This window comes from Galleria mellonella, unplaced genomic scaffold, assembly GCF_026898425.1.
Source record: "Galleria mellonella isolate WM207_F2 unplaced genomic scaffold, CSIRO_AGI_GalMel_v1 utg789, whole genome shotgun sequence".
Lineage (NCBI taxonomy): Eukaryota > Metazoa > Arthropoda > Insecta > Lepidoptera > Pyralidae > Galleria > Galleria mellonella.
The window spans coordinates 306,326-328,624 of record NW_026442155.1 but is presented as its reverse complement, the minus strand read 5'-3'; the positions used below and the strand labels follow the sequence as shown (position 1 = coordinate 328,624).

General features: G+C 37.4%; 1 protein-coding gene across 1 annotated transcript in view; it reads right to left on the bottom strand.

The window, feature by feature from the left end:
- The window catches only part of LOC113519245 (TLC domain-containing protein 3A), a 34,681-nt gene continuing 12,382 nt past the window's right edge, over positions 1-22,299 (bottom strand). Inside the window, exons 3-8 of the mRNA XM_052901733.1 lie at positions 13,714-13,875; positions 10,913-11,075; positions 10,004-10,213; positions 9,682-9,912; positions 9,104-9,326; positions 1-8,265 (exon numbers count right to left, since the gene is read on the bottom strand). Coding sequence (XP_052757693.1) covers positions 9,156-9,326; positions 9,682-9,912; positions 10,004-10,213; positions 10,913-11,075; positions 13,714-13,875 — 937 coding nt within the window. The 3' untranslated portion in view covers positions 1-8,265; positions 9,104-9,155. The remainder of the gene's footprint in view (positions 8,266-9,103; positions 9,327-9,681; positions 9,913-10,003; positions 10,214-10,912; positions 11,076-13,713; positions 13,876-22,299) is intronic.

Below are 22,299 nucleotides of genomic sequence, written 5' to 3'. Positions count from 1 at the left end.
TAAGAAAAAACCCACAACTCTTTTATTACACAGTACAGATGATAAATATTTTTTTACACATTGGCAATACAGTTGTCACAAGTAAATTTGAACACAAAAGTTGAAAAAAAAAATAGGTTAACAATAAAAATATAGTATGAATAATTGTCACGAAATAAATTCAATCAACGATGTATCCTCCTCGATATTTACTCCTCTCCATCCAAAGGTTGCTTGGAAGAGATCGCTCTTAGCGATAAGGTCGCCCATTGTTTTCTCACTGTGATTATTTCTTGTAATTATTTATATTTATAATAAGTTTACTATTGTAATCTTTTGGAGGAAATAATAAAGAGTATCTATCTATAATTATTTATTTAATTAACATTAATACATCTTGAAAGTGTAAACGGCGGACTTAACATCAAACCACAAAATCTTATTTGTACCAACCAGTTATTTCTTTAAAAAAAAACCACTCAGTGTTTAAGCAAGCGTCCCTAGTTTTACACGCAAATTTAGTCTAGCAATGGTAACCGTACTTTGTACGTGCACAACGTCACTTATTGATAAATAACGGTAACAAATCTTCAATATTACAATAACTATGTTACATTAGGCCTCAACAGCACACACATTTTAACTCTTAGCGGCCACACGTCGCTCCCTTAAAATATGCATAAAGAAATGAGAAATAACACCTGAGTCCTCAAGAATAGCAACACATGGGGGGGGGGGGGTATCATGTGTGAAACAGTATACTCTGTTACGTCCATGGTACTGCTCATGTCTATAGGCGACGGTAACCGCTTACTATTAGGTGGGCCGTCAGCTTGTTTGCCATTCTAAGTTGTATGAAAAAAGGCGTTTTTAAAGTAAGCATGGATACTATGGATACCGATTCAATATCTATATACTGACGGGGGAAAACAGATCGCCCAATTCGATATCGCCCATATCGGTCGGATATCTAAAGTCTTTTATCCGATATTATTTTTTAGATGTCAGACTTAACATATTCGTTATTGGACCAGTATATAGATATTATAAATAAAATATATAAATATTGCTATATATTACCCACTACTACTTTAAAGTCATCGCCTCAGAACTGTCAGATGCCCACCACAGGATGCAAGCGGAGCTTTAACAAAGCCATGTCTGCCGTTCCTAGTAAATAGTCTCAAAGGTCGAAAAGATCTGTATGGAAGTCGATCAGCAGTTTAGCATTCAAGATAGGCCGTTTCTTCCTTTCGCATGGAAAAATAAGATGCGACTAGGGTAAATTAATTTTCTAGCGATGGGCAGAAACGTCCTTTTTAAAACATAAACAAAGCCTAATTGTTGTTGCCAACCATCTTCCCAAGTGTGGGAACTACAACCCCCCTCCCTTATGCGGGAAATCTATATTCGGCATTGTTAGTTAACGGCCGATATAATGATAAATAGGCCTTTAAACATTTATAGACATTTCATAATATACTTTTTTTCACATGAGAGTTACATTTAACTATCGATAGATGTCGCAAGTTGCTTTTAAATATTGAAACTGCTTTTATTGTTGCCTAAGTACATTGATCCGCCGTGCGGCCGCTAAGTGTCACCTCGAATTTAGTACATAAAACTAGACATGTGTAGATTTTGAACATACAACGTTCTTAGGTTTTAAGGAATAAGGTATATAAAGCCGTATTTATGCTGTGAAACTAGTTTCACGATGTAATTAATTTAATTAAGTTACAATTAATCAAAACGTATGGAAATTGTGTTATTTAAAGTTTTCCGCGAATTTTACGCGATATAATGTGGTGTGAGCAACAGTTTACTGAAACTATTTATAATTGGACCAGTATTTTTTTTTATACAACTTAGAATGGCAAACAAGCTGACGGCCCACCTGATGGAAAGTGGTAACCGTCGCCTATAGACATGAGCAGTACCGTGGACATAACAGAGTATACTGTTTCGCCAATAACACCCCCCATGCATTGCCATTCCTGAGGACTCAGGTGTTATTCCTCTGTACCCTGTAAATTCACGCCATATCCCACCCTTTAAACCGAAACACAGCCATGCAAACACAACTGCTTCACTCAGCTTGTCACCTAATTAGTAAAACAGTATACTCTGTTATGTCCATGGTACTGCTCATGTCTGTAGGCGACGGTTACCACTTTCCATCAGGTGGGCCGTCAGCTTGTTTGTCATTCTAAGTTGTATAAAAAAAAAACTTTAACAAAATGGTGAAACTAGTTTCACCTTGTACATGCGGTTTTATAGTAGTATTATAAATGTAATGTACAACGCTGTCTGCCATATGACACCCTGTTTGTTATCTATCGGTTATAACTAATATTTACTTTTATTAGTATCTGTGACAATTATTAATATTTGAAAATAAATATGGACAACATGGCGTCGTTTTTTACTTTTGAATGGCTCATGGAAGTTATCGTATAGTCTGGAAGATCAGTTTAAAACAATCTTATTATGGAGATAATAAAGTCGATTTTGCGTTACAATTCTTTAATTCTAGCTCTAAAATAGAATTTTTTTTTTATACAACTTACAATGGCAAACAAGCTGACGACCCACCTGATGGAAAGTGGTAACCGTCGCCTATAGACATGAGCAGTACCATGCACATAACAGATTATACTGTTTCGCCCATGATACCCCCCATGCGTTGCCATTCCTGAGGACTCAGGTGTTATTCCTCTGTACCCAATAAATTCACGCCATAACACGCCATTTAATTTGATATTTTAATAGTTCGAGTGCCGACGAGTGCCATAGCGCTCGTGACATCAGTTGCTGTTTAGTTCTCTATAGAAAAATTATTAAAATATGATATTTTTTGGAGGAGATACATTTTGTTTTAGAGACAAAAGTCAATGACATCGACACGACAAAGATTTCTTTGGCATTTAAAACACTAAACCTACCGACATTTTATATATGCCTAATCCTACCATGAGCGGTCAAATGGCCGCTTTAAAATAAAGTATGTAAATAAAAATAAAATGGTCATCATCAGATCCTCCAGGGTTTCCACCATGATTACTATGTAACGGCAAATCGAAGGTTGAGCGATGTATTCACCATTGATAAAATAGTACTTTGACGAAATTATTAAATTCTTAATTTTAGACAAGAGAATGATGGCGCAGTATCGATACCAATATCAAAGCTGTGTGAAACAGTTGTGTTTGCATGGCTGTGTTTCAGTTTGAAGGGTGGGATATGGCGTGAATTTACTGGGTACATAGGAATATCACCTGGGTCCTCAGGAATGGCAACTCATGGGAAGTAAGTATCATGGGTGAAACAGTATACTCTGTTATGTCCACGGTACTGCTCATGTCTATAGGCGACGGTTACCACTTTCCATCAGGTGGACCGTCAGCTTGTTTGCCGTTCTAGTCGTATAGAAAAAAAAGCTGAGTTGAGTTAAAAAATTCTATGAATGTAGACAGATTTGTATAGAATGTAAAACTCAGCCTATCTCATCTCCGTTATCACTCACGACAAATAATAAAAATCACAAATGTTTACTTAAACTAGTAATATATAATAGCTATAAATAGGTCAGTGGCCATTACAAGAACGAACACCATCTGTCCATACAAAAGTACCAAAACCGCAAAGAGCATACGAATTGGACACATTGTCATATTCTACAACTAATTATTTTTTTTTAAAACTCATTTTGAATAAGTTATTAGAATACACAAATTAGTTCTGGCAATAAAGTTTTTAATTATGGAAACAAAAGTGAACGTGTATGGGGGCCTTAAACTATGAATGATCACATAAAACAGCTATAATAGTATTACTTACAATAAATACAAAACAAGTGCGTTCAAAACGAGCAAATGCGAGCGAGTGGAAGTTAACAATATTAGAATACTTAGTTACAAAAAAAAAAATGTAGGTTTTAAACCATTATTTTAATACTTTGTTAATACAGTAAAACATCTGGAAGAGATAGCTTGGCGTAAAGGTAGTTTGCATGTACTATTTATTCTACGTTGATGAAAAAGCGTAATAATTTAAAATTGGCAAAAATCATTTTATTTAACTAAATTGAACTAACCGTTTAAAAAAAAAACAGAGTGATTTTACAATCCAGTTATGAAAAAAAATCTCAGACAACATACTGTCCAATTTTTTTTTCTTTTTTTTTTTTACTAGATTGAGAAACCTACTTTTATATAAATAATAATGAAACAATAAGAATATAAATAATTTTTACCAATTTTGAGTTACATCAATATATCAAAGTGAGATTTCCTAATGAACATTGCCTTCGATAACACGACACGTAACTCCGACATACAAAGAATTAAACATGTGTGTGTAAAAACATTTACAAGGCTTCGACCAAGGAGTATAATACTCCTCCTCTGGTCCAAGGTCGCGACTGAAGGCGTCTCCTCACGAACACAAACAGAGCATCACGTCTGTATATGGTACACACACATTGAAGTAAAATGTTGGAGGCACGTGCCATGTTAACATGGACAATCTGTACATCAATAATAACTTTATACAAGTAGCAACAAATGACTAACTACTTAAAAAAATAAATCTAAAATGACAATACTAATTGAAAATGGGATATTAAAACTAATGTATAATAAATTAGGGTACATTTCCCTTTAACAGGACCAATGTGCATCCGTTAGTAATGTTTACAAATAAATAACAACGTTTTTAATGAGATTCTAATAAAAAAATAACGATACAATGACAACATTTGGCATATAGATGGAGATTTTGCAGAAAAAGAGGCAAATTAACAAAATTGTGTAATCACATGCCAACATGTGTGTGCCATGTACATTCTGTGAAGTTCACGGTGCTGCACATGTCTTTAGGTGACTGTTACTCTCCATCAGGCTGGCCGTCAGCTTGTTCGACATTCTAATTTGTATAGAATAACAAACAAAAAAACTCCATACATTTGGATTTTGGAAAATGCACTTTAGTCATTCAAAATAATTAATTTAAAAATACATAAAAATCAGTTTACAATTGAGTAACCATAATATTAACATTTGAGTCGATCATGTAAATGCAACTGGCCAGAATAATACTACAAATACATAGATACAGGTAATATCTGATATCTATATATCGAGTTCTTCTAAAAATTAATAACCACTCATTGCGATATCATCCATACTAATCTATATTCATTACGAGCGAGTTCTTATATCGACATTATATATTCGATAACCGATACCTAATATATCTGTTATTGGGCCGATATATGTACAGATATTGTAACTAAACTATATAGATATTTCCAGATATTACCCTAATATTTAATTACTAATAAATAATATGACCTGTATAAATGTGCAAGTTGACTTTGTGCATAATTTCAGCTGCGTCTTGATTCTAACAACATAACAGTAAGTTTTATATAAAGTAAATGCAATACTATATATACTGGAAGAAACAGTGTTGCCAGATTCGGTATTTTTCTCCAAATTTTAGGTTAAAAATTTTATGTTAGAGTAAAATCCTGAATATCATATCTATTTGGAGAAAAAATATTAGGCGTTTACGTAAAAATCAAAATTTGCATCTGGCAACCCTGGGAAGGGAAGTAGATATGGAAGAAGTATTTGATGAGGCCGTTTAACTCTATTCTGACGCATATTACCATCACGACATCTGTTGCGAAACCTCTAAATTGCATGATTTAGACAATGATACATGAGACAATGCTCAGAAATGTATTGTTAAAATTTTCGTAAGCACACATTATATTTCACAGTATCAGCGGAACGAGGTGCGCAGTCCCAGCCGCTCATGATTAAGGATCACGAAGTGATCCCGAAACTAGTCGAGCTTTTACGATCTAATTACACATAAGTTAAACCGGTAGTTATTACATTGAAATATTACTTAGAATATTATAAATGCAAAACAGATGGTTTTTTTTTAACAAATTTAGTTATTAACACATAATGGAGTTATAATATTCAATACATGCACCGGGCTCGATTCAGAGGCGCCATCTCTCTAAACCTAAAGTTAACATTAACATTTCAATTTGATATCACATCGAAATCTTTAATACTAAGGACCATCCACTACCTTAAGGTCATCTTGAAAAGATCGCTCTCAGCAATAAGACCGCCTTACTGTACTTATACAACTGTATCGTTACATTTATTAATTGCCTTGCTTATTACCTATATTGTATAATGCAAATATACTCATTCATTCTTTTATCATTAATTAATTTTATAATAGATTTAAATTAAAATGATTACAAAATTAGTTTAGGACAGTCCACAAAAAAATTAATCTCTCCAAACTATCAAATTAAAATATTGGGTTAAGAGATAGGTTTAGAATATGTTTCATCAGAATCGAACCCACTGGCTTAACTTTTTCGTCCGTCTAGTACTACTCCTTATAGTATGGTAACTCCCCGCCCCTGTCGAGCTGACTGCACCCCCTCTGTGACTCGAATATTCAGAAGAGATCAAATGCATCTAGATGGAGCGTGTATCAAAAAATCGCCCAATCCACTAATGACTGATGCGTCGTTTCTACATACTGTGTGTTCAAATATTCGATCATTTAGCGTGTATGGAAGCTTAATAGTATATTATTGATGATATAGTAAAGATATAAATAAATATAATAAAGAACGTGGCAAATTTTAAAATTAATAGTTACTGATTACTAGGAAACAGGCCTGCGTGCCTGTAGTAAACACTGATAAGTAAATTTTGTACCCGCATTTTTGTTTAAATAAAGTTATTATTATTATTATACAGTGAAAGCTCTATGTAAGTAACTCATTTCAACCAATTTTAAACAAAATCTTATTGGAAAAAGTTGCTTATAGGGGAAAAAAAGAGTATAAAACTACTTTACAGTCAGGAAAATATTTTTACTAATTTCTTTTACTAAATTCAAAAAATTCAAAATTCAAAAATCATTTATTCATGTAGGACATTTTAGCCGCTTATGAACGTCAAATTTTTACATTATAATTTTATTTTTTTCCCTACCGTCCAGTAACTAAGCTGAGTAGAATAAATAAAATACAAAGAATGTTGCTTATAGAGAGGTCGCTTATATAGAGCGTTCACTGTACTATATATTAATACCATTATAAAAGCGGGCTATTTAAAAAAAAAAAGTTTTTATCGAAGCGTTTGCTGGGAAACGCTCTATCTAGTTGTTATTGATCTGTGTGATTATTCCATTAGAATAAATATACTGGTTAGAAGTGACACTCATATACATTCTTTACTGTCATTTTCGCCCAAAATGTAGGGTACATTTGCCTTTCGACTGCGCATAGGTTTGGGAGGGTTGCCAGTTTATTCACATTTAACAAATAAAGATTCTGTCCCAAAAAAGGAAACGACTTCAAATGTGTACAAAGCCAGTTATTTTGATTTAAAAACTAGATTACTGAACCGATTTTGATAAAATTTCGTTACCAATCGGTAAGTATATCCTTTGAGAAAAAAAAATCAAATCGGTTTACAACTGACGGAGTTATGAGGTGACAAACATAAAAAAAATACAACCGAATCGAGAATCTTTTTTTTAAGTTAGTTGATAATTTTACGATACGCCGCGTCACGCGTACCAGTGAGCGAGATGTACGCTCCCATTGCGACATCTATTGTTGGAATGCCATGGGTAATTTTGTATATAAAAAGACTCGGCATCAACACGCTAGCATATTGATAATTAAATCCACGGGGGACGGGGATTGTTAGTAATGGGGACTACTGGCCCCATTGCAAGCCCTGTCAGGTCTCCACGCGGTTCCCCCTGGAAACCATCGTGATCAATTCATCACGATGGGCTAACTGATCTGCCTTTTCATTCTCATCTATCACCCTTCACTGATGCCCCGCTGGTGTATACCGTTAGCGCAGGCAGGGTTACCATACCATAATCATCCATTAAAAAAAAATTAAATCCACGCAACTGTCAATTCGATTATTCAATTAGGACGACCCCCCCCCCATCCCACTAGATGGAGTGACGACTTCAAATTGCAGGGAGTCAATGGATGCTGGTGGTTCAGACCGTTCCTTATAGGGGTCTGTGGGAGAGGCCTATGTCCAGCAGTGGACGGATAATGGCTGGAATGACGATGATGATGTGTCAATTCTACCATTATTTATTCTGCTGGTTACAATTATATTAGCCAATTAGAATAGTGTACTATCCACAATAAATCCTAGTGGAAATACTACGATAGGTAACTGCATACCTCGCCTGGTCAGTCGGTACCTGTCATAGAAAAACAATTTATTTAATTATTTATGCAACTTAGAATGGCAAACAAGCTGACGGCCCACCTGATGCAAAGTTCATTTCTACCTCGTACCTATAGGTTGTGGAATGAGCTCCCATCTTCAATTTTCCCCTTGCAATATAATATATAGTCCCGGCATAGAATGGGCCACCCCTTCCTTTCCCGTGGGTGTCGTAAGAGGCGACTAAGGGAGGTTGAAGAATGAGAAGCAGCGTCCCCCATTAAACATCTGTAAGGCCTGCCTAGCATGGCAACTACTGGCAAAACCACACAAGGAGAAGGCTTATATTCAGCAGTGGACAGTTAAAGGTATGTGGGTATAATTTTTTTTTTAAACGACTTAGAATGGCAAACAAGCTGACGGCCCACCTGATGGAAAGTGGTAACCGTCGCCTATAGACATGAGCAGTACCATGGACATAACAGAGTATACTGTTTCGCCCATGATACCCCCCATGCGTTGTCATTCCTGAGGACTCAGGTGTTATTCCTCTGTACCGTGTAAATTCACGCCATTTATATATGTATAATTTGTATTATTCAGTGAGTAAACAGCTCTATATTTTACTATAACTTTAAGCATGTAAAAGACAGAAATAAAGAGACGGATGATATGGCAGTCTAATTATGAGGTACGAACACATAAAACCATGGTCCTCAAGAACACCACGTATGAGAGGTACCATGGGCGTCACAGAATAATGTATGGATGAGGTGTTATTTATGTGTGCAGGACGCTAGTAACGACTTTTGTAGGTACATTGTTCATCAACTCAAGTATTATTGCTAAACACGAGTGGAGGTGCAGTGTACCTGCAGACTAGTGCCGCGCGGCCCGGCGTCTGTTGCGGGCGCGGCGCCGCCATCAGCTGCGCCGCTCGTCGCCGGCGCCGTCCGCCGCCGCCGCCGCCGCACCGCCGCCAGCACCAACCAGCATCTTGAGCGCGCCCGCCGACATCAGGTAGAACCAGTACAGCTGCGGCAGCAGCAGGATGCAGATCGACACCTTGCACCCGGTCGGTAGTGACTTGATTGCCTGGCGAGACAATTTTATGATGAGTACTCAGAATGGCAAACAAGCTGACGGCTCATCGGATGGACAGTGGCACCATCGCCTATTGACGTGTACAGCACTATGGACATCGCAAAATACATTGCAATGCCCATAATATCCCTCACATGTTTTATTCCTGAGGATTACGGGAACTTAAGGTCAAAAGATGGGCAGCAGCGACCTTCTTAAAACATCACCAAAAGCTTAACTGCGGTTGCCAACCCGCCTGCCAAGCTTGGCAACTACTGGCAAAACTCCTCTAGAGAAGGCTTATGTCCAGCAGTGGACAGTTAACGGCTGAAAGGAACGAATACAAAAATAATGAACGTTATCTCACCTCAAAGTACGATAGGCCCAGCACCCTGCTGTACATGAGACAGACGTAGGGCAGGCTGATAACGCGGCACAGGAAGAACGTGGCCAGCATCAGCAAACCATTCACCAGGTACGCCCGGGACGCCTTCAGCCGCAGCCGCGACAGGATTCCGCGGAGCGACACGAACGGCGTGGAGAGCTCCATCAGGTATACGAAGCCGAAGGTGCAGTCGCCAAGGTCACCGCGGAGGTACTGGCATGTGACATCATATATTTTATAGATTATGTACAATAACAAAGAAAAATCTCGTCATAAACTGCAAAACTTTTAAATAACTACTTACAACGATGACTAGGAACCCGAAGCCCCCGATGAAGAGGTGGTGCATCAGTATGACGGGCTCGTGGCGGCAGTACGCCAGGAAGGAAGGCCTCGTCTGTCGCTTGGCGACGGCACCGTCCCCGGACGACAGCTGCGCGTCCCCGTTCTTGGACAGCTTCCGCTGGAGTTTACTCTTGAAGTAGTCTACGCCTGTGTGCATTTGGACGTGCACCTGGAAACGGCGTAGGTTTATTTATTTATGAGTTTCTATTAATGGCAGGTTTTTATGAGTTAGGCAAAAAAAAACTGAAGCCAGAAGATTATTTTTACATAAGTACATAACTTACTTCATTTATTTTTAGAACTCGAAGAGATATTTGCATTACTTTGATAACATTTCATATCGTTTTATTTTAATTAGGCAGTATATATATATATATATATATATATATATATATATATATATATATATATATATATATATATATATATATATATATATATATATATATATATATATATAAAGATATAGTCAGGTTGTGCTTCAATTTAGCTTCGCATAGTTTACATTATCGGTTTAAACGATTAACAATCAACATCGACTAAACAATGCTACTCCATCAGTAGCTACTAGGACTTAGCTACTATAAATTGGTCCTTAGAGCCGGAAGTTTGCTTTACAAATAGGTAGATACAACCATTCGTGGCAAAAAGAATATTAAGAAACTCAGATTGACTTGCATGTATATTCGGGACCATAGTAAACCCTTAAACTGGAGTTATCCATCTGTACGACAAACATCCGGTTCGAAGGACCAATTTGTGACTGACAACGAAAGAGGTACTAGCGAATAACATTTATAAACGGTTTCAATTTGGGCAGATAACTCTGTTTTTGTTACAGTAAAAAAGAGTCCGGCAACAAACTGACCATGTACATGGACCATATGTCGTAGAAGAAGTAGGCGGCGCCGAACCACGCGTACGCCTCGGACATGTAGTGCGAGGAGCGCATGAAGTCGCGCGTGCACGACCACAGGCACACCACGGCGCCCGTGAGGCACGACAGCGCCGCCTGCACCGCCGACACTAGCCTGCGGACATCGTTTTATGTTATACTAACTGATCCGGCAAACTTCGTTCTGCCTAATTGCGCGCGGTACTGGACAGTACTTGGACATTGCAACATTATTTTTCTAAAACAAAAGAATTTTTCTAAAATAAACGTAGCTTAAGTTACTCCTTATTACATTAGTTACCTGCCAATAAAAGTCCCGTCAAAATCGGTACAGCCATTTCAGAGATTAGCCGGAACAAACAGACAGACAGACAAAAATTGTAAAAAATGTGATTTTGGTATATGTACCGTATATGTATGTATAGTCATATACATGTAGTAAAAAACCGGTTTGTTTTACAACACAGGGGGCAAACGAGCATGCGGCTCACCTGACGGTAAGTGACTACCGCCGCCCATGGTCACCAACAACACCTACGGCATTGCAGGTGTGCTGCCGGCCTTTTATTTCAATATTACAAATAAACATTCCAATTTTATTTACATATATAGATAAAGTGTACGGGACAGAAACAGCATCATTTTAAAGATTATATCCTTAACTATTTAAATTGCGAAGACATGGAAGTGTAAGTAAGAGTCGATAAAGCTGCACATGCAACTTTGCCGACTGTTACATTTAGCTTGCTAATAGTTTTTACATTGTCAGAAGTTGTTAGACATATCTAAATGCCTTTAAGGCACAGTTTCAGTATAATATATATTTAAATATCTCCTCGTCACGATATTCGTTCACGTTAAGGACCAGGAAATTGGTGTGGTTTATGGACATCATCATATCAGGCACTAACTGTCCACTGTTGAACACAGACCACCTCCATAACCTCCAAGGAGCATAAGTTTGGCCTATTATATTTTGGGTTTGCCAGTAGATGCCACGCTTGGCATGCGGATGAGCAACCGCAGTTAAATTTTGGTGATGTTTTAACAGGGACGCTGCTGCCCATTCCTCGACCATAAAATTGTTTGTGATTATATGGGCTTTATTTATTATTATTATTTTATATTGTTGATTCAATTCCATAATGCTAGTCATGTCAAAATAATTATGTACCATCTGAAACTAAAACTAACATAAAACTTAACTACAAACGCGCTAAATTGAATCCTTATCTATACAAATGAGTTTAGGAAGCAATTATCAAGTGAAATGACTATGTAATGTCTCATACAGCCGAGTCCGCTACACGAACGCAACAAAATAACATTATTTGCAGTGAAATGTCTACTCGACCTTGTCACCGCGAGGGGAATGACGAAATCGATTGTATTGCTGATGATACTGGCATCATCTATTGATCTATTAACTAATAAATCGTATTCGGTCTCTTAGGACAACTGGCAAACAAATCTATTTGGTACATATGTTTTTATTAGCGTAGGTACATTCTAGTGTATCTGTAAATAATTCTATTGTATATATAATAGAATTTATTACCAGAGGGAGACTTTGTACAAAAGTCGTTTGCTCGGGTACCTCTGTCCCATTCGTGTTTTTACCGTGAAACAGTTGTGTTTGCATAACTGTGTTTCGGTTTGGAGGGTGCGATATGGCGTGAATTTACAGGGTACAGAGGAATAACACCCGAGTCCTCAGGAATGGCAACGCATGGGGAGGTATCATGGGCGAAACAGTATACTCCGTTATGTCCATGGTACTGCTCATGTGTATAGGCGGTTACCACTTTCCATCAGGTGGGCCGTCAGCTTGTTTGCTATTATACACAATAATTATAACGATAAATGTTTTCTATTCTATTCTATGCTATTCATATTGAGTAATGCTGATTCACCACACACCATCACATGTTTTATGTTTCGCGGTATCACATTTTTATCTAAAGGTTTTTTGTAACCATATCAATGGTAATCCATGTGAGTTTATATCGGATTTAAATAGTATAATTGAAGCTGCATGATGTATTAGTCTGTTTGTCTATGTTATTAAAACATAATTCATTTTATTGAGGCTTCTCTCCATCATTTAGATAATGTCTCATGGAAGGTTACTACAGTTATAAACTTTATTTCAGTTACTATGTCAATTTGTATACTATTCCGATTATTGTAAAAATGGCGGATTTTTTTTATGGTGGGTGATAATGTAATGGTAACCCCACCCGCGCTATCGGTATACACCGGCGGGGCACCAGTGAAGGATGATAAGTGAGGATGAAGCAGGTCAGTTGGCCCATCGTGACGAATTCAACAAGAATTGTTCACGATGGTTTCCAAGGGGAACACGTGGAGGTCGATCTAATAGGGTATAAAAATGGCGGATTGTGTACCCTATCAGGTCGACCTCCACGCGGTTCTACCTGGAAACCATTATGATTAAGTCTTGCTGAATTCGTCACAATGGACTTACCGACCTGCTTCATCCTCACCTATCATCCTTCATTGGTGCCCCGCCAGTATATACCGATAGCGCGGGCGGGGTTACCATTCCATTATCACCCATTAAAAAAAAAAAATAATGGAAAAATATATTTTATTTTTTCCTCAGGGGTCCAAAAGTGGTATTGTAAAATTTCAAAATTGACCTACTAGTCCACGCGTACGAAGCAGTGGGCAAAAAGCTAATCTAATCCCCGTTACTAATAATCCCTTCCCCCCATTGTAGAATCGTTGTGTATATATGTATGCGGGCTCACTTGTTGGTGATGTCGAGCACGTCGCCGCAGCTCAGCCGGTACTTGTGGCGGAAGCGCGCGCCGGCGCCCGTGTACAGCGCGAACACGTTCAGCAGCTCGAACAGCGTCATGAAGTACACGAAGCCCAGCGCTGTGAGCGCGCCGCCGCGACGCACTGAGATTCTGCAATAGGCGGAGAAGACTTAAGCTTCACTGTACATATACAATTGTATCGTTTTGTTTGTAAATTGTCTTGCTTATTCCCTATATAAGATGCCACGCCGACATACACAGACCGCCAATGTATGTCGACTTAAAACCAAGGGACCTTGAGGTAGTTGCCTCGGAATTGAAGCCGTGGCAAAGGGGTACGCTCCGAGGCACCTACCTTGCCCGCCCACGCCATCTGGCGGGCTAAGAGAAGACTTGATTGATTGAAGTTCCTATATTGTATAATGCAAATAAAGTATACTCATTCATTCATTCATTCATTCACGCTTCAGTCTACATGGAACCCTTTTCTGAAAATGATAATAAAGTCGCCTGCGCTGACGGAATACGATGGGCAATAGTGAAAGGTGATGGTAGATGAGGATGATGAGTCAGTTAGCCCATCGTGAGGAATTCATCGGGAATTAACCGCGACGGTTTCGAGGGGCGACCGCGTGGAGGTCGACCTGACAGAGTATATTGCTAGCAACGGGAGCGTTGAACTGTCTTTACCCAAAATTAAGTGGAAAGGATCACTTTTAGCAATAAAGCCGTCCATTGTTTTCTTGAGCGAAGTTCGCCTTGTAACTTTTTTCTTGTATTTCTACTAAGTTCAGTACTGTAATCTTTTGGAAGGAAAGATAAACAGTATCTATAGAAAATATTTAGATAACTTTATAATAAATTAAACAATATATTAAACGCCCATAACATTTGAGGGTAGCCCTCGATTTAAATGAGATTACATCATCAAATCCTGATTTGGTTATAATGGGACCAACCACATGGAAGTATCCACTTTCGAATAAAAAAATCTTTAATATCAATCCACAATTGAGGGATAAATCGGAGGACATACACACAAAAATACATACAATCAAACATAGAACCTTCCTCTTTCGAAGTCGGTTAAAAATCGCATATAACACAAAACGGTAGTATATACAAATCAGATACACAATTGTTGCCCCATTATCCAATATACAGTTCAGTTCAGAGGTCACCCTTTATACATACTAAAGTGCCCACTTGTTACACGCTTACAAGTCGTATGCTATGTCTCGGGCGGTGAATAAGAATTCATATCTCCATGAATTAGTCATTGCTTTGTGCAAGCACTATTTGTTAATTAGACACGACTCCTAAATAACGACACATCCTTCGCGCCGTGAAGAACAACAGGCCCTCTAGACAAGTGGCAAGAGAATTCGTCGATGGAATCGACATCGTTAGCGAGTACGTGAGTTGGAATGAGACATCCGGCGTTGCTATCTCGTTCTATCTCACGGACTGGCTAGCGATGTGGATTCCATCGATGAATTCCCTTGCCACTTGTCTAGAGGGCCTACCATGAAATGTTTTCCGAAATTTCGGATCCGAACGAAACAAAAATTTAATGCTAAAATTACATGATACATACCGTTTAAAAATATTAAAAATGCTAAAATATCGTTCCGCTGAACTATTAGGATAAGATTTATGATGAACGAAATGTTAAGCTCCATTTACAGGGTCGATTTCGGTACGAACAAAAACACGAGATTGAGCCCTGAAAATTCGGAATTTCATTTTATGGTAGACCCCCAGATTTCAATCCTTACTTCTTTATAATCATCATCATTTCAGCCGTTAACTGTCCACTGTTGGACATAGGCCTCTCGGGGAGAGGGGGATTGTTAGTAACGGAATCTAACTGACCCATTGAGAATAAATAATTAAGATCGTGTTCCACAAAAAAAAAAAATTGTGACAAATCTATTTATATAAAAACTACACATGAAAATTCTCTGGGACCAATTTGTATTGTACTGTATTTCCTTTGAGATAAAGAAATTATTTTTTGAATCTGTCTTCAACTGACGAAGTTATGAGGTAACACAAACATAAAAAAATACAAACGATTTAAAAACTACATTCTTTTTGGAGTCGGTCGAGGTCGATTTAATGAGCCAATTGCTCCCCCTTTGACCCCATTACTAATAATCCCTTTTCCCCTCATTCAAGAAGTGTTTACTTCCGCGGGAATTTCGGCAAATCCTTCGGTTTCCAGGTGTGCTCCGCGTGGAGGTATTTTTTAATGGGTGTTAATAGAATGGTAACCCCATACCGCGCTATCGGTATACACCGGCGGGGCACCAATGAAGGATGATAGGTGAGGATGAAACAGCTTAGTTAGCTCATCGTGACGAATTCAACAAGAATTGTTCACGATGGTTTCCAGGGGGAACCACATGGAGGGCGACCTGATAAGTCTCCACACTGTTCCCTCTGGAAACCAACGTGATTAATTATCATCAAATTCGTCGCGATGGGCTAACTGACCTAACTTCATGCTTGCCTATAATCCCTCACTGGTGCCCCGCCAGTGTATACCGATAGCGCAGGTGAGGTGACCATTTGATTATCATCCATTAAAAAAAAAGGGTTCATTTAATAGCACTGTACATTTTACTGACAATCCGTACTCCCCACATTCGGAAAGCATTCACTCTTCCTGTAAAGTCTAAAGGAGTTCCGGAATACCTACGAGAATAGGAGATATAAATATTTGCGTGCAAAAACTACGAGAGCAGACTCTCTCATAAAAATCCAAGGCTACCTTGTACAGAATTAAATTCTGATAAACGAGTTTATACTACGAGATTACGTTACGGCACTACACCGTCGGCTGTTTGGTAAACATCGCGGCGTGCCTGTTAACACGTTGCCAATCCATACATGATGCAGTTTCAATGTAGATAACATCATTTGAGCAGCCCGAACTCTTTTTTAATGGGTGAAAATGGTATGGTAACCCCGCCTGCGCTAACGGGATACGGTATTACACCACATTGTTATCTATCAGCCCCACTGGTGCCTGCCAGCGTATACCGTTTTTTTTTTTTGATGAGAATGGAATGGTAACCCGCCTGCGCTATCGGGATGCGCTGGCGGAGCACCAGTGAAGGGTGATAGACGAGAATGAAAACAGGCCAGTGAGTTACATCATGATGAATTCATCAGGAATGAATCATGATAGTTTCCAGGGAGAACCGCGAGGAGGTCGACCTGGTTGGGTATATTGCTAGCAATGGGATTCTCAGCCTGTGGTAACAATGTGGTATAATACCTACTAGTCTACATTATTCACTACGACCTACTAGTCTACATCCCTTCCCCCCCCCCCTCCAATTCCCATTAGGTAGATCAACAACAAACAAACAAACAAGATCGGCGCTGTCAGTTAACACGAGCCGGTCACGCGGACAGTCACGAGTGAATACTAGTTTAGCAATAATTCCGGCAAAATTGGCAAACACGTCAACAGTACAGGGGTCAAAGTGTATCGTTCATCGTATTTTTTATAAACAGACAGTGCTTACAATGTTGTAAAAAAGAATCATATTTAAAAATTATATTATTAATCTTTATCAGAACTTAGCAGTCATATCTTTTTTTTTTTTTATAAATATAAATATATCTTACTAATAACTATTAATAAACCAAAAAGTCCAAAATAAAAATTATTATTAATATAAATTCAGGCAAACGAGCACGCGGCTCACCTGATGGTAAGTGACTACCGCCGCCCATGATCACACACTCACGACACTAGAGGCATTGCAGTGTGCTGCCGGCCTTTTAAAAAGGAATATACTCTTTTCTTGAAGGTTATGTTGTCGTGTCGGTTCGGAAATACTGCTGCTGGAAGTTGATTCCAAAGAGTGGTTGTGCGTGGAAGAAAGTGTTTTGAAAAACGCATGGTGGAGGACCGCCACTTATGCGGATGGTTGAGATGGAACTTTAGTTTGTGGCGGGTTGTACGGTGATGAAAATCAGCAGCGGATATTAATGTAATAAAATTGTAACTAGATAATGTTGGCACATGGAAGGTGATGATATTGACTGGTACCGTCCGCTGTTGAACATAGACCTCCCCCCAATGGGAGGGTTTGGCCAGTAATTGCCATTTTTAGTAGGCAGATTGGAAACTGCGTTTAGGCTTTTAGAGATATTTTAAGAGGGACGCTGCTGCCCGTTCCTCGAAGATATTTGAGAATAAATAATACGAAGGGTCTTAACTAGACCAATATATGCATAACCAATATTTTTTGAAAATTTTGTCTGTCTGTCTATCTGTACGTTCATTTTGTTATCACGCAAAAACTACTGAACCATATTGGATGCAGTTTTGACAGTTGTCTTCGCGGACTAACTTAAAAACTGGTGCACGTTCTATCTTGATACACCATCCAGAAGTGGCCTATGATTATTATATTTCTTGTAATTGTTTATATCTATAATAAGTTTACTATTGTAATCTTATGGAGGAAACAATAAAGAGTATGTATCTATTTATTTGATTTTCCTTCTTTTGAAATCCACGCGTACAAAGCAGCGGGCGAAAGCTAGTCTACACCTAATATAATAAAGGACCTAATATAATAAATATAAGAAAGACTTGTATTTTTGTGTGGATATTTGTAATGAATAAACTCAAAAACTATTTTGCCGATTTCAAAAATTCTTTCACCATTAGAAAGATACATTCACCCTGAGTAACATAGGCTATATTTATTGCTAGAAAAGATTAGGGATCCTTACTAAAACTTTAGTAATGTAACTCAAGGTTTAAAAAATTCTATAAAATATCTTTCGTCGCGTACGCTGTGGAAACTATTGGTGATAGAACAAAAGTATGTTCTACAATATTGAAGAAAATGTCAATAACTATAAAAAAACTCCGCGATACTATATGTCCAACTATTATCGTTATGTCACAATAATTACTTTTTAAAATGTTGTAAAAATGTCCACCCGTGCAAAGCCGGGACGGGCCGCTAGTCAACAATGAAGTAAAAACAAATACGCAGATTACATAAAGACTGATATGCGTTATCTTTGCACATTCTGAAACGAATTCAGCAAATGTTATTTGTATCAAAGTGATTTATAGTCGGTTGCTAGTTGTTACCCGCGACTTCGTCTGTATTACGGGAACATCCATCAACTAGGATAAAAGTAGCCATCCTAAATACTAATCCTTCTTATATATAAAATCGTCAAGCGTGTCTGAAACCTATTTTAGCTATTGAAGAGTTTTGTCTTTTTCCTTTACGCTAATTTCTCAATATGAAAGAAAGAGACAACACACTACAATAGTTATTAGGATTGTGTTCCACAGATTCGAACATAAACTGTAAAAAATCCAAGTCGTTCAAATTTTACAATACTGTTTTATTACCATACTTTGGCAATGTCCACCACAGAGGGCATGTATTTTCTCAAAAAGGAAAAGTAGATGATTTTTTTTATTATTTTTTACAAGGTACATACAACCTACATCCTAAAACATATATTATTCACAAAATAAAAAAAAAAATAAAAAAAATCTGCCAAATTAAAGGTTAAAACTGACGGAGTTATGAGAAAACAATAATTTGATTTGGCTCTGTAAAAAAAAAAACTACCTTTCTTTATTCTTTCTTCTTCTCCCTACCCTTATCCCAATTATTATTTGGGGTCGGCGTAATACGTTTTTTATATATGTTACATAAAGATTTGACTTAGTTTTACGACTTTATTTATTCTTTATTGTACACAAACATAGTGATAAAAAAACATTTAATTTTAAACGTAATGTACATATAGGCGAGTTTATCTCTAACAAGAGGTATCTTCCAGCAAAACTTTTCATGGGAAATAAATTATTTAAAAACAAAAATATGCAATCATACAATTTGTGTGCACTGCAACACTCGTAACACTTCTAATTATTAGCATAAACTTATTAACTTAGGTCAAGCTGGGCCAAATTAATTAAATTAAATATTAATTAATTCGTATGAATAAAACGTATCGATCGCGATGAACTACCAGATATTAGCCTATTTATAAATAAAAAAAAAAAAAAATGGAATCAAATATCAAGTGTACAAATGTCAGGGGAAGGGATTGTTAGTAACACGGGATACCTGTATCATTGCTAGTAATATAGGGCATATTGGAGTCAGGTGGACATCCACGTGGTCCCACCATGGAAACCATAGTTCTTAATTACAGGTAGATGTAGATGTAGAATCTCTTTTCCGCGCTTAGCCTCTCATTTGGACCGTTGTGCGTATGATTAATTTCAAGTGTATTTACATAAATGGGCTAACTGACCTTTTCATTCTCACCTATCATCCCACACTGAGTCCCCACTAGGGTTTACCGTTTTTTTTTAATGAGTGATAATGGAATAGTAATCCCACCCGCGCTGGGGGAATAGTAATGGAGGCTGAGAATCCCATTGCTAGCAATATACCCAACCAGGTCGACCTCCTCGCGGTTCCTCCTGGAAACTATCACCATAGCATTTTCACCCATCAAAAAAAATAACCATTTATAACGGTGAACATACAATTTATCTACATATCTATATCCAATTAAGAACGTTTATGTCATTATAATACTGATGGTATAAGGCAGGGGGAAGCACAAAAGATCCCGATGTGTCGACGTGCAACAGCTTAGCTGACCCCATATGCGAATATAAGAACTTAAACCAGACATTTTTAAACATCTCTGTAAATTATTGATGCCCATTAATTCTTCTCTTTCCGCGTCTAGGGAAAGTAGATAAAGTTTTGTTTGAGAAATCAGTTCAGGGTACAATAGGACTGATATACCTGAAGAAGGTAGAAGTCCTTAAAATAATATTAAAAAAAAGATAAGATAAGCAAAGCTTATACTGTGAGTAATAGACAACTGATAAAAATACTTATTTTTTTTTAATCAATCCTCAAGTTTTTTTTACAACACAGGGTGCAAATGAGCACGCGGCTCACCTGATGGTAAGTGACTACCGCCGCCCATGATCACCCGCAACACCAGCGGCATTGCAAGAGTGCTGCCGGCCTTTTAAAAAGGAATACGCCCTTTTCTGGAAGGTTACGATGTCGTATCGGTTCGGAAATACTGCCGCTGGAGGTTGATTCCATAGAGTGGTTGTACGTGGAAGAACGTGCCTTGAAAAACGCACGGTGGAAGACCGCCACTCTTTCATCAGAATCAGAAGTGATTCATACAGCATGGTAGCTACAAAACCATATGACCATACAAAGTGTATGACGACATAGTGTAGGCATGTAGTTACATCATGCTAGTGGAGTTACGCACTGAAAGTTTTAACTGTGCCGTAATGTAGTACTTACTAACATTCTAAATGTGTGTGTTTATTTGTTAACCGACTTGAAAAGAGGGAGGTTCCCAATTCGTCAGAATGTTTAATTTTTTTTATGTATGCCGATTAGTCGAAAACGCTTTGAAGGATTCGGAATTAATGATTGTTAGTAATGGAGACTACAAAGAAACCGATATATATATATATATATATATATATATATATATATATATATATATATATATATATATCGGCATGAAAGCAGGTCCATTGGTCCATTGTGACAAATTCTTTACGATTAAGCACTATAGTTTCCATGGGGAATCAAGTGGAGGTCGACCTGGCAGGCTATATTGCTATTGCTAGCAATGGGCCTATTAATCCCCACTACTAGAAAACCATTAACTATTATCAGTTAGTTCTAAATCAAATTTCGTAGTTTCCTTAAACCTATTTGTATTTAATATTATTAATGACACTTTGTACAAAATATCTGAATGTTTAGTCGTTTAAATGCATTTTCTCCTATTGCTGCTGCCTTCCCTCTCTTTTTTGAAGTCGGTTAATTACTAAAGAACTGTAAAATTAACTTGATCAGCGTGTCGATGACAATACGATGACGGGAACTCAACTGTTTATCATATTTTTTATGCCAGGTCAGAGTGCAAATTATGTAAGAAAATCAAAAAAACAATATAAGCGAAGAGGCCAAACACAAAATCTAATATATAAAATTCTCGTGTCGCGATGTTTGTTACCAAACTCTTCCGAAACGGCTTTATTGATTTTTATGAAATTTTGTGTGCATATTGTGTAGGTCTGAGAATCGGCCAACATCTATTTTGCATACCTCTCAATGATATGGATGACCTACCTCAAAATATTTTTTTTTATTTTATTGACAATTTTTTTATTTTTATTTTATTATGATATAGCATTGAAAAATACTACAATACAATACAATTTTAAATAGTCAACATGAGCAAACCAGCCCTCATAAGGCGTCCACGAATATTTATTTTATTTATTTATAAAAGACACACCAACAATATGCTCACAATAATTAAGCAGACAATATACAATGTTATTAATAAGTAAAAGAGAAAAACTACTATTACAAAATGCTTAAATCTAAGTTTGAACAAAAACATCTCACTCCTCACTACCAAGCTTAAGGCCATATGAACACATCAATTAAAGATGTATACAGCTCTCACAGACAAACGTCAATGTACACTAACTAACAATTATAC